The 13,490-nt window shown below is 42.5% G+C and overlaps 1 protein-coding gene across 1 annotated transcript in view; it reads left to right on the plus strand.

Moving 5' to 3' along the window:
• Positions 1-9,370, plus strand: part of drp2 (dystrophin related protein 2) — a gene marked incomplete at its 3' end in the record, with an annotated part of 57,512 nt that extends 48,142 nt beyond the window's left edge. The window contains exons 18-22 of the mRNA XM_084549242.1: positions 4,262-4,327; positions 6,231-6,377; positions 7,463-7,715; positions 8,947-9,064; positions 9,198-9,370. Coding sequence (XP_084405368.1) covers positions 4,262-4,327; positions 6,231-6,377; positions 7,463-7,715; positions 8,947-9,064; positions 9,198-9,370 — 757 coding nt within the window. The remainder of the gene's footprint in view (positions 1-4,261; positions 4,328-6,230; positions 6,378-7,462; positions 7,716-8,946; positions 9,065-9,197) is intronic.
• Between the last annotated feature and the right edge of the window lie 4,120 nt (positions 9,371-13,490).

Below are 13,490 nucleotides of genomic sequence, written 5' to 3' on the forward strand. Positions count from 1 at the left end.
CAGAGGAAACACACACCAATGAGCGAGCAGGCACAATTGTCCTCTTTACCCCTCTTATCTCTTCCCTTTTTCTCCCCTTCTCCTCTTTTCTGTGCCTTGTTCCTTTTTATTCTTATCTTTCCTCCCTCTCTTCTATTGTCTCCCACCCACACATTTGTTTTGCTTATTTTTATGTCTCTCTCTCTCTCTCTCTCTCCTCTAGCGTTCTTTTTCCTCTAGTAATATATTTTCAGTTATATCACCTTACATACACTCATTTGTTGTCAGTTACACTACAGTTTTTTTTTTTTTGTTTACTTTTGAGTCATTTCAGAACAGTCTCAGCCAGCATAATGCATTGATTGTACCTGCATCATTCAAAAAACAGGAAAAGGAAAGTAATGGAAAGTGGTCATGGTGCGACAGCCTAATCTAGAGAAAGTGAGACAGTCTTATAGAAAAGTTTTCTCAATTTACTCGGGAAATGTCAGTTTAAAACAGTTAAGCCCACAGGGTCAAAATAGTAAATAACTATTTACAGAAATATATTTCTGTATATAAAGGAATCACTAAGGAGCTCTATTTACAGCCAAATTTACAAAGCTATACTTTAGGTATACTTTAGGTATATGTATATATAAAACATTAACACTTTTTTATTTAAACACTTCAGCTGGCATCTCAGCCCAAAGTTAATTATTTCATAATGTAGATATAAATCATCACATTTAACATTGTTTCCAAAATCAGTGAACATCCTGAACGTGTCTGTAGACTTTCCTGCATGAATCTCGTAGGTCAGCAATGTTTTATGGCAGCATGCTTCTATATGCAATATGAAATACTACAAACTACATTAGTCACATCAATCAAAAACAAAAAACATTTTGTCAAGCGAGACAGTGCAGCTCGTCCATGAGCAACACTGGAGTCCCATGGGCCAGATGTAAACTGTATTAGACTTTGCTTACGTGCTCAATCCTTGTTATTAGGAAGAATGCATGGATGATTTCTTTTCGTTTGTTGACATGATTGCTTCATGTCAGGCTCTGTTTGGCGTGTTAGCGGTAATTGATTTACTAATTAATTATACACACCAGCTATGGATGTTTCATAGTTATAATTGTCCACAAAACCATCAACAGAGGTTCTTATGTCTCTGGGATATATTAAATGATCATCTTATCTTATTTTAAAATCTGACATTGTAGACATTTATTCGACATTTACTGTCTATAGAGTTTATGCACAGTTTAGATTTTACTAAGAAAAAATCATTAGAAACCATTTTTGAGGCCTCCGCTATGGTAAACTGCAGTGCATACAGGGTTTGTAGTGTCAGTCCTGGCTCTTCTTGTTCACATATCGATATATATTCAGCAAGACACTGAACCCCAGCAGCTAGAAATATCGAATCCCTTGTTACCAAGTATGCATGTGAAAGGGGAAAAAAAGAATCAAAATAGTTTCTAAATGAGTTTCGGCAGTAGCACATTTAGACACAAGAGAAAAAAAAAGAGAACGGGGTGAGCGTGCTCAAATATTCCAGCATGATCTGAGAACCATCATAATAGGAGTAGACAGTCCTTTTTTGGCAGTGGTGGGTATTTTTTCTGTACTCGACATGCAGAACTGACTTATTTCCTTCCTTCCTTTCTTCCTTCCTTCCTTCCTTCCTTGCTTGCTTCTTTCTCATTCATGCCTCTCTACCTGTGAGTTAATACCAGATAAAAAGGGGAAGTCGCAGTTCTTATTTGAATTTATCCCTAGTATTAATCACAACTCACTGCTCACTTTGAACGCTAATAGAAAGTCAAGCTGATATCAAATACTTGATGTCGTCACTGGCAGGTCAGTGTGTCTGAAATTCTTCCCTTGGGATGACACATTAGACAGATGTATGTGTGCGTGTTCATTTATGTCAAAGTGCCCTTCAGTCAATGAGGGGGATACATGTTAATCTACGGCTTTAATGTAGTCTCCAGTTATCTCAGGGGAGATAGAATATTTGATGTTTAGGGCTGGAAAAGTCAGATTTGTAATCATGTCAAACTCAGAGACAGCCTCTGTCTCTCCCTTTCCTTCTGGATCTCTCATCCCTCCCTCACATCAATGCAGGACTTCCTTCCTTTCATCATCGCCACTGCTTTGACGTCTCGTAGAGGATAGATGAGAGGAAGATAATAAAAACCTCTTAGAACTCTGTTAGGATTTTCTCCGCTCCAGCCCCCAGTCTCTCGCGCGTTTCTCATTTCCTCTCACATACATTTACATTATTTCAAGACGCTAAACAGACATGTGGACACAAGACACTCACATACCATGATTTCCTATTATGTTCTGCCCTTTTCTTCCTCATTTGTTGTTGTCTCTGACTGCCTCTGGAGGTTTGTGGAGCCTTTCTGATGAATAGTGTCGTGGACGGAATTCTGAGCGGTTGGGTTCAGAGGCCGAGGCTCTTGTAATAGGACATGGACATGTCCTAAATGCCTCAGTGCTGTGGTCTCTCTGGAAACTGGAAGGAGAAAGGATGGATGTAATGTGTATGCCCCTGCCATCCTTTACATCACTCACCCCTGCTTCTTCCATCCCCCACGCCTTTAGCTGATGACACTCTGCGAAAGATGGTGTAGCGCGTGGAGTGTGTCGTTTGTCTGTGTGTGTACCAAGAATGTTGCTTCAGTGAAGACTGCTTTCATGTGATACGTGCGTGTGCGTTGTACGTACTGTATGTGGGCAGACACTACGCTCGTAGCACATTTGCATCAGTGGGTTGGTTCTCTTTGCTAGTTACTTGAAGGAGAAACTGAACCTTTGATCATGTAATACTGTTATATACCGTTAACACAGTATTAAGTAGACTGCAGCTGTTTTTGACTGCTTACTTGCAACCACTTTCAACATACAGTACAACTGCTTTAGATTACCACTGTATATATCTTCCTGTGTCCTTTGAAAGGAAGAGAAAGGACGGCCTTGTGCATTTAAGTGCAAGCTATACGTGTATTTGGAGGAACCAGAGGAGAAGATGATGGTTAGAAACTAGTTTGCTGATGCATCTGTGTGTTAATGCAAGTTAATACACACACAAAGAAAACATGATGGGTTCATGGAAGGTTTCCAGATTATTATTTTTTGTTTGTTTTAATGCATTATTTGCATACTAGCCAACATGGCTATGTAGATGCTGTACTAAACAAATTAGAGCTAGTACATTAGCAAAAACATAAGCTTGTGTATTTCTTAGCTACAAATTAACTAAAATTTCCAAATTAATATGCAGCATTATTTCATGTTTGTGCTATATTCAGCACAAGTAATCTATTTATTCAGTGTAGTTTTAATTTATTCAGTAAATAAATGCATATAGGCCATTCATCCGAAGCCATTTACAGTTAGTCTCTCATTCACCCATTCAAACAGGCATGCACTGATGGCAGCACACTACTATGAATGGAGCTGCCCTCTCCATCTGATTCATTGAGTATCTTACTCAATGACACAGATGTAGACAGAAGAAGCCAACCTGACCCATTCTACCTTGCTGAGCCTCATCCTTTTTTAAACATTTTTTTTTTCATCTAAATATGATTTGTCCAGCACCAGGTCTTCTTATTTATGCCATTAAAATAAAAAGAAATCTGTCTTTTTTAATGTTCTTGAAAAGGTTTCCCCACCTCAGCACATTTCATTTGGTGTTACAGTGAAACAGCAGCGTGTACAGTGCAGCTGTTCACTGACAGTCGGCGGGACTGGAAGCACTGTCCTTGGTCCTGAAAAACCACACAGCCCCTCACTCACCACGTTCTCACAGGCTCCCTCTCACACACACTGCGCCTGCACACACTCACACGCATACAGTTGCTGTCTGTGGTGCTGGACAGCAGCACATTTCTAAAGAGCTTTTTTTACTGCCTGCATGCTCGTAGACAGCTTATAGTACAGTTTTATTCTCTCTCTGTGTGGACATTTTTATAACTTGTACTCGATGGCAAGTAGAGTTTTTGCCATTCGGCAGTCTTGTTAGTCAAAACTTTCTGGAGAGCTTGCAGTTCAGTTGTAGTCCACAATACTAAAAGGCCAGAGGTCGTATCCACACAGTTTCAAACCTAATCAGTTTGTTTGTTTCAACCTTGTGTTTGGTGAAACATATTTCCCCAGTGTGTGATAACACCTTTTCTATTATATTTGCTCACACTAATACACTGTCTTGTATTTCTCTTTTGTGTGTCTGTTTGTGCATGTTTGACATGCTGTCCTTGGTTTGTGCGTGTCTACATAGATTGGCAGAAATGGAGAGCCAGAATTGTTCGTTCTTCACGGATAGCCTGTCTCCTGATGAAAGCTTGTGAGTATGCCGCCGCCCCCACACTGCAAACCCCCTCATTACAACCACAGCCCTTTGTAGGGATTATGTGCGTGTGTTCCCTCTTGATACATTGATTGTTTCTGTGTTTGTGTGTGCGCTCAGGCTTGTTAATGTATGTCCGAATGTTAGAGAAAGATTGGGTAATCACATAAATAATCAGCCGCATAATGAAAATGACCCACAGCGAGAAGCGTGCACACACTTCCCCTTCATCATCCACACACCTGCTGCGATTAAGGTGTGTGGCTGTGTGTGGATCCACGAAGCGCATGTGTGTGTGTGTGTGTGTTTGTGGGAGCTGGCTGAATGGCGGGCTGTGGCGAGAGGTTACAGCAGTGAGAGGAATAATGATTTTTGATGTGAATGAGGCAGCCAGTCCTCTTTGGGAAAAGCTGAAGAAGTGGAAAGAGTGGTTATTTGAGATCTTGTATTTGTGTCCATGTCTTATTTTGTTGACACCAATGTGGGCTGTCAACTGTTTCTTCACAGTCTGAGAATAATTTCCTTTTGCTTTCTTTAAAGTGAAGGTTGCATGTCCAACTACTACTGCTAGTTTTGTTTAGTCTTTCAGGGCTACGGATGTGTGTCTGTGTGTTTACATTATGAAGAGCGCTCATTATTTGTCTTCAGACATGTGTCTGCTTTGAGAGACCACCGTGGTTGAAAGTATATTAAGAGGACTTAGACAAAACGACAATATTTTGCAGACACACGACACCTTTTACTACTGATATCTATGCTGGAGTGTTGCTTGGATGAAGCTTTGCACAAAAATGTGTGTAGCACATACAGTGTTTGCATCTATGCTTGAGTTTGTATGCATGACAATTCAATTGTACGCCTCGTGTGCAGCAGTGTTGTTTTCTACCCTTGTTCTGCATACCCGTCCAACCCGTGTCCAACCCGTCCTTCTGTCTGTCAGTGTTTGTCTGTTTTTTTTTTTTTCTTTTTCTGCTGCATGGCTCTGTACATGCTACTGCGCTATCTGTGCCACCAGCTGGTGTTTGGTTGGCATCATACTGCTTTCTGTCCTGAACCATGCACCATGCTGCCTGTGTGATCAGCTTCCACCATCCTCCTGTATGCATTGTTCTGGGTTCACTGTACTCACTGGCAGGTAAAAGACAGTAATTCAGTAATTAAACCTTCAGTATTATGTGAGTGACTCAAAAATAAGAGTTTCACTGAACCTTAAATGTTCCTGACAAATGTAAGATAGAGTCAAATATATTTCCATAGAAAATTTCCACAAATTTCAATAGAGCTTTTGAACAGGAGGAGCTTAAAAAAAGAAAAATGACTGTAGTGGCAGTAGGACGCTGCAACTAAGGTGTATCTGGTCTTTGCTGGACATAAACAGTCTGTTGGGATGAGGAATATAAATAGTTCTGTGATATAAAATTTGGCAAAACAATGCAAAGCCTCTAACCGACTCAATAAAGTTGTTTGCTTTGAAGGCAAAAGCGTTATCGCAACAACTGTCTTTCCATTAAAATAACTGCCAAGCAGATCCATTTACTGTTTAACAGCCCTAGGTGTGCTATCAAAAATCAGCGCATTAAGTTGTCTATTCCACTGTCAATAAAGTGTTTATTATTTGAACAAAATATTGTGTAGTAAATTAAGGTACCCCTTCCATTTCCAATAACTTTTAAAATCCTGGCGAGTCAAGTGTTCTGTATTTGTACTGTGAACCTGGCACAGTGTCCAAGCCCGTCGTGTCTCGTCTTGTTTGACTGTATCTCGTCCTGTAAACCCTTTCCTCATCCTGCTTGCCATGCCTTGCTTTGGCCTGTCTGCTCTCCCTCGCTGGCTCTGCTTTGTGCTGCTGGTGGCTGTGTGCTGGTGGCTCAGTGTGCTGTCTCCTGTGTGGGGGACTCAGGGATGAAGATCAGTACCTCCTGCGTCACTCCAGCCCAGCCCTGGACCATGACTCTCCCTGCGGACAGCACATGCTGCTGGCTCACCTGGAGCACCAGGACAAGGAGCAGCTCCAACGCACCCTGGCCCGCCTGGAGAACGAGAACAGGTCTGTCGATATGGGGGCACTAAATCTAATGTCTGTGTTATCATGCACGAAAGAAAATCCTTCTGAACCACTGAGGTGACTATAATTGCTACCACCAAATCTATCACACCCACCATTGTTTCACTTTGAAGCATTCGTAGCTGCGTTTGATAAAATTTGCCAGTTGATTTGATTGAGGTTTAAGTAGCGAAGACGTAAAAGTGTGGCTCAGGGAACGGTTTTCATCATGAAGCCACAAGTACAATAACACACAGCACAAGTGTGTGTGTGTGTGTGTTTATCAGGGGTTATTACGCTGTTTTCTGCATGCCTGCTGTCATTTACAAACCTCTTGCAGAGAGTAAACACATTAACACTATAAATCCATCTGAACAGCCCTAACAAAAGAAAAAGAAAAGCCTTGAAAATAGTGTAGCGATAACCTGCTCTTGTAAATCATGCATCAGTGTGTTCAGAAGAAGGGAAACAAAGAGCCCATTATGGACTGATTGTTGCAGTACGAGTGTAAAACTCGCCTGAAACACAGTATGTTAATACTTGAATTTGAATTTACAGTTTGTTAGAGGCTCGGCCATTTTCCATAAATAAAGCAAATTCATTTTTTTCTGCTATCTACTTAATTGGTTACCAGAGGCATCTTTTATGTGAATCATTCATATGAATAAATTTATCTTGTCCTCAGTTCGGTTGTGACCTTTCAAGACACACACAGCAAAATACGGCTACACACACACACATACACTTGCACCCTTTGGACGTCTGAAACCTTGACCTGGTTCAGTTTTTCTACAAACCATGTCCCCTTTTGTAGTGTGCTCTGTTGTCCATATTAATGACTGCAGTGGCTGCTGGATGTAGCTCAATTTATATCCTCCTCTGTGGTATTCTCGTGGCTTGTACCAGAACAATAAATCAATACCAGAATCAAACAACTTCCACTTTTTTTTAACAAGTCGGCCAATAGTCAGTCAGCAGAAGTTTGTGTCAGATGGGACCTGGATGAAAATCTGAAGTTGTGAAAATGTTGTGTTTGCTGCATCAACAAGTAGACCTGACAGTTTTCCTTTCTCGCCGTGGGTCCTCAGGGTGCTGCAGGGCGAGTACAGGCGGCTCAAGTGGAAGCACGAGGAGGCAGCGTCAGTTCCCATGCTGACTGAGGCAGGAGAGGGCGGTCCGGGTTCACCCACGGCGGATGGGCAGCAGGATGAGGAGCTCCTGGCCGAGGCACGGGTGCTCCGGCAACACAAGACGCGCCTGGAGACCCGTATGCAGATTCTGGAGGACCACAACAAACAGCTAGAGTCCCAGCTGCGTAGGCTCAGGGAACTGCTGCTACAGGTACAGCAACTCACCTCTGAGACAGCATGGGTGATAGAGAGTCATGGAGAGAGTTGAGATTTACTGACGAATTGTCCTGAAGTACAGTGTACTGAGTTGGTCACGGTCACGGTATTTATCCTTATTGTTAGTACTACAGTATGTTTACAGCTTCTGCTGCCTCAAAGGGATGTCAGAGTTTCTGGAGCTGCAGTTTGAATAAAAAGGCAGAGAGAGATAAATTCAAGTTCAGTGGTTTTCGACATTTGTATGCGTCACAGTGCATACGTTAGGTAGCACAGGCCTTCAAATACATTATCATAAGCAGAAAAAGGAGAAGAGGAATTCGAGAACAAAGAAGTACAATATAGGAAGAGGATAAGCCTTAAAGCACTCTGGAGCGTCATATAAACGGATTTACCGCAGAATGAAGGAAAGGTGTGACAAAAGTAGATAGAAGAGCTGGAAACTGACAGACAGTCAGCGGTTACTGAAAAGTGTGTAAAATCTTATCAGTGGGAGTATCTAAATAGCACACTCTATCCAATAAGTAGAAAGCTAAGGGAGCGAATGACAAGAGGAGAAAGACAGAGAGAAAGAGGGACAGTATGCTGATTCTTCAGGATAAAGTCTTGGAAAAAGAAAGTGTGTGGCAGAAGAGGAAAATTTTTCTGGGTAAAAAAAAGCTATTTGAATTCTTTTTTTTTTTTTTAAACAATATCATAGTTTCATTTCCTGAGAAAATAAAATTCTGTTGTCTGTAGCGGTACACCGTACGCATTCATTCTTCCAAGTCTCTGCAGACACCTCAGTTTCCTTACAACTACTGAACTTATTCAGCTCTAGAGTATTGCCACAGCGTTACACTGATGGTAGGATGCATATAATATCCTCGAGAGTTACTTTATGCATCTGTGATTGTTATTTGAGACCATCCTCCATCTCTGACAGCGGGTCTTCTGCAGTGTTGCTGTGTGCAGTGTAATTCCCTATCTTTTTATCTGCCTATCAAAGCACAAATCACAGGAACCTGATTTTGTGGAACAGCTGCTGGGCAACATTGTCTTTTTTATATATTATATATATTTATATAATTCTGCTCCGGTGTGTCGTTGTTTGAGAACTGTTGGCTGAGTGCCATTGAACTTCACATTCATTATTTTTTGAAAGACCAAATCACTCTGAGGTCTAAAACATGATGGATATGAACTATTATTTAGAGTGAATGATAATAAGTCTTTCCTCAAAACAGCCCAAAGATGATTCAGAGGCCAACGGATCAGAACCGTCAACCTTGTCTTCCCCTGTGTCTGGTGGGGGGCACCACGGTGAGCCGGCCAGCAGAGAGACTACTGACACAGAAGCAGCAGGTAAGCGACGTGCAGCCAGGGTTTGACACGTGCGCGCATGTTGAATGTGAAACCGTGCATCCTTCTCATTCTGCACGTGTCCATTCGTAGATGTGTAACATTTTCTGTGTGTGTGTGTGTGTGTGTGTGTCAGGAGATGACTTGGAGCATGAGCAGGATACGGTGCTGCAGCTCCAGGAGGTCATCGAGCAGCTGAGAAACGTCTTCCCGTCAGAACCGGGTGAGTGTCTCGGCTGCACGGATCTTTGCCGCCGTCCACACTTCAGAGACAGACTCTTTGCTCCTTCATGGCCCTCGGGAGTGTGAGAGATGGAGAGGAGAGCAAATATGTACTGCTGCGGGTCGATAGTCGGGGGGAGGGACAGGGAGATTAAATGGCAGAGAGGAGGAGTAAGATAAGAGGGAATCTGTAGCACCAGAAAGACAGAGAGCATCACTGTCACACACTTTATAAACTGTCCCATTTCATTTAAACTGCAATTTCTGAGCCTGCCAAAGCCTGTACTTGAACAAAGAATGGGATTATCATAATTATAGCCTTTTTTTATATTGTAGCCAAGAACATTTTCTTGGTCTTATGCATGTATTTCAAAACTCGTAAAATCTATTCCTTCTTTATCTCCTTATATTTCATAATTTCAGGCACCACATCACACATCTAACCCTGAGTGGTCCTGGAGGAGAAGAACGAAAGCCTGAAAGGATGCCTGATGGCAGAGGGAGGGGCTCCATATGGCTGAGCTCAGGCCACAGAGCAGCAGGCCTTTTGACCACTGCAGCAGCTATGATACTCTGAGCTAACCCTCTACTGGAACTCTGTGCACTAAAAGCCTTTTTCATGCTAACTGCTAAAGGCTGATGCTGATGTCCTTTTGGCCAGGCTGTGCTTCATAACTTCAGTGGCACAGCCTGACACCGTGTTAATGAGCCAAAGGAAACTAACGTTAGCAGCAGGTCACTGAAAGACTAGAGAAAATTGCCCAGCCAAGACACTGTGCTATCCAGTATCTGTGTAGTCCTTCGAAGGTGTGAAGCTTTATATCAATCCACAGCACAAATTGGACCTTCCATGAAAAAATGCAAAAAGAAAAAGGAAGGATATCCTCTTGTTTTTGTCAAAATTCCTGTATCTTCTGTGTGTTTTTTTTTTTGTTTTTTTTTCCTTACATGTGTTACCATGGTTGTTATTTTTGAAATTTAAAGGGAGGTGGTGAGTTAAAGCTCACGCGTGTAAACTAGATCGGGGCTGGGCTGACTGCATTTCATGTGGCTGTGTGGTGCAGATTGTCAGGGAGTTGACAGCACCCACAATGCGCTTATTTACTGTGTGAGAATGACACATCATCAGTTAAATCCGTGATTTATTTAAGACAGCCAAAGTGCCCGCTAGCACAGCGCCTCTGTATGCACATACACACTGTGTTCCTCTAATCCCCTAAAACTGCTCGTCGTTGTCATCGCTCGCCTCTCCTAAGTGAGCCCTTTACACCCAGACAAAACCGATTGCACTCGTCGTACGTGCGCGCACACACACCACACAGAGGTATGCTGCTACATACATATTCCCTATTTACAATACAGCCTTCACGCATTATGCACACAAGTGGATCCCTGCATGATCAGTAACGTTTGCTGCACTGCATAACCGCAACTACGCACAGCTTACACTCTCATGAAAATGGAATTCCATTTCATCTATTCATGTAAGTTCTCAGTTTTGAGCCTGTTTGTATTGTGACTGGAATTGGGTTTCATTGAGGAAATGTCTGGCGATAAATATCAGCATGCAGACCCCCTCTCTGGGATCTTTATGTACTCCTGCTGTGTGCAGAGAAAGAGGAAGACGGAGCTCCGGGCTGAGGCTCGCTTTCTTTCTGCAAGGCCAATTCCAGACACTGCTGGGGGGAGGCTCGCGAACGTAGCGGCTCGCGCACATAACGCAATCCTACCTAATAATCCCATAATTCCATGTAGATCTGAAAAGAACAGTAGCCATTAACACGACCATGTGCTTTTTTTCCTTGCTACTGCACACATCATTGCTTTTAGATTTACGAAAGGACATGTGGTTGAAGTGGCTTTGGCCTCGTCACATCAGGGTCATCAAACATAGCACAGTCAATTTATGCCTTAAACCAAACGGAATCCACATAAGACAACAGTTTGTCTTTCTGGACTTTTTTTTTAGTTTACATTCAGGGAAGGAGGTTGCGTCACATGTTTGTGTATCAGTGTCTGTCAACCTTAGCGCAGGCCTGAGGTTGATTGGAGGTGACAGGAAAGTGTGGATCGAAGCATGTGAACGTCCATAAGTTGCAACTAGTCAAATGATGGCTTTCATGAGTCAACCCGTGATGCTGGGGTTGCTTGGAGGGACTAAAGATCTGAGAGACGAGAGAGGAAGTGTAGAAAAAAAACAATCCATTTTATTGCTTGAGGGCTGGTGGGAGAGATCCACTTTGATGTGCCTGCCACAGCAAAATCTCCAGAAGCAGGACTAGAGTTTGCCTGGAACAACGAAGCTCTGGCTCTGTGAGCTTCTCTGCAATCATACCACATAATTCTCACAGGAAAGACGGATGTACACGGTGAGGAATCCAGCCCAAATCTTAAAAAAGCACTCTGACCTCACATACATGAGTTTGAGACCCATGCGCTGCATTCATTATGGGCTCCCCCTCCAGGCACATAGCACTCACATTTGACACCATCCTCCTCAGCACTCGCTGCCTGTTACTTTTGATACTGTTGCTAGGGAACTATCCCCAAGGACGCGGTTCCACAGGTTTGTGAGATGGGAAGATGATGTGCCGTTCATAATACAAATGCTAAAAGCCTTAAGGGAAGCCAAAGAGAGCCTTGTTTCCCAAACACAAGTCTCCTTTTCCTAACTTCCACCTCCACTGAAGCCCGCCACCGTTTAGCTGCTGAAGATAGTCATTATTAGTTGCTGAATCCGTGTCTGCATCGTCAGCACCGCTTAAGAATTTGCTTTGTTAAAGCTCTCACAAGTCAGAACAAAGAGCAGCCGCTCAGCTCGTGGGAGAAAAGAAAGCCTTGACAAACAGTGTTTATTCATAGACATTTATCTGTCGGTATTTACACATCTCATTACACGCTGATGATTACCCATCACCCTCAGTGTCTCTGTACTTTTGTATGTGAGTGACAAGTTTTGTAAAAGAAGGAGAGGCATTCCTCTTAGGGCTGCATGTCAACATTTGTCATGTTTATTTTTAGAGGTGGCCGAGTGACATAAATGCAGTAGGTTGTTAATACAACAGTTCCATTATCATCCTCAGTTTGTAGCCACATTTCACTCTGCTGCTGTCTGACACTTCCACCTGATCCAGCTGCAGGAGAGTCACAGAGCAAGTCTCATCTCTGCGTGACTGTGTGATCGCCTGAGGTCTGATCCATGAACTAATTTCTATATTTCTACTGGTGCCCTTTATTCCCCCACGCCCACTCACACACACATCCCACCCTCCGTGGCATGACTGAAGCTGTGTGATTGAAGTAAAAGGCTCTCCACGGAGGCAAGAGTCCCTGTCACTGCATTTAGTTGGTCGACATGCTCACCGCCCCATCATTACTCTCCTGCCTTTGCATCACACCCTCCCCTCTGCCTTCGCACGTCTGTTGAACATGTAACAAGGACACACACACACACTTGTATGTAACACAAAACATAACAGGACACCTAACCTCAAACAAGGTGTTGATAACACTAATATATAATCACTCATACCTTACTGGTGAACTGAGTTTTTTTATTTTAGTTTTTAATCACCATTAATATACCTCATAAATCATTCAAGTGTTTATTGTTTAACGGTTTTTGGTTTTCTGTTCTGTCCAGAACTCAAACACTTCTTGCTGTCTTTTCTCTGGAGTTTTTAATCTGTATAAAAACAAAAAGGTTTTCTGAAGAAAGGCTTTTTACTGTAATAACAAGTGGGTTACTGGATGCTTTCTATTCTTTGTGTACAGAAATAAAATAAGACTTTGTATTTGGCAAACTCCTCGTCTGCCTGTTCTCTTTATGCGGCTGCAGTTATCCCTTTGAGAATTGAATAATGAAACTTAATGGAGCCAAAAATAGGCTATTTATATACATATTTCTTTTTGTGTTTATACTTGGATTTCTATGTGGCCGAATCAATATTTCCTGTTTTGAGGCTTGTTTGTTTATAACTTATTTCCTCCCCTAGCCATGTTGCTTTTTTCTCTATTCTGTGTGTCTCTTTGTCCGCAGTTTTCTTTGTGACCTTTGGTTTTACACAAGATAATTTCAACCCACTGGTCTATTCTGATGGAGTGCCACCACTGTCGGTTCCACCGTTGGTGGCTTTATTCTCGGAGCTTGTTCGGCCTGGGTCCGGTGCAGCTTGTGATTGGCATTTGACCTTCTTTCTGGCCTTGT

This window comes from Chelon labrosus (assembly GCF_963514085.1).
Source record: "Chelon labrosus genome assembly, chromosome: 8".
Taxonomy (NCBI): domain Eukaryota; kingdom Metazoa; phylum Chordata; class Actinopteri; order Mugiliformes; family Mugilidae; genus Chelon; species Chelon labrosus.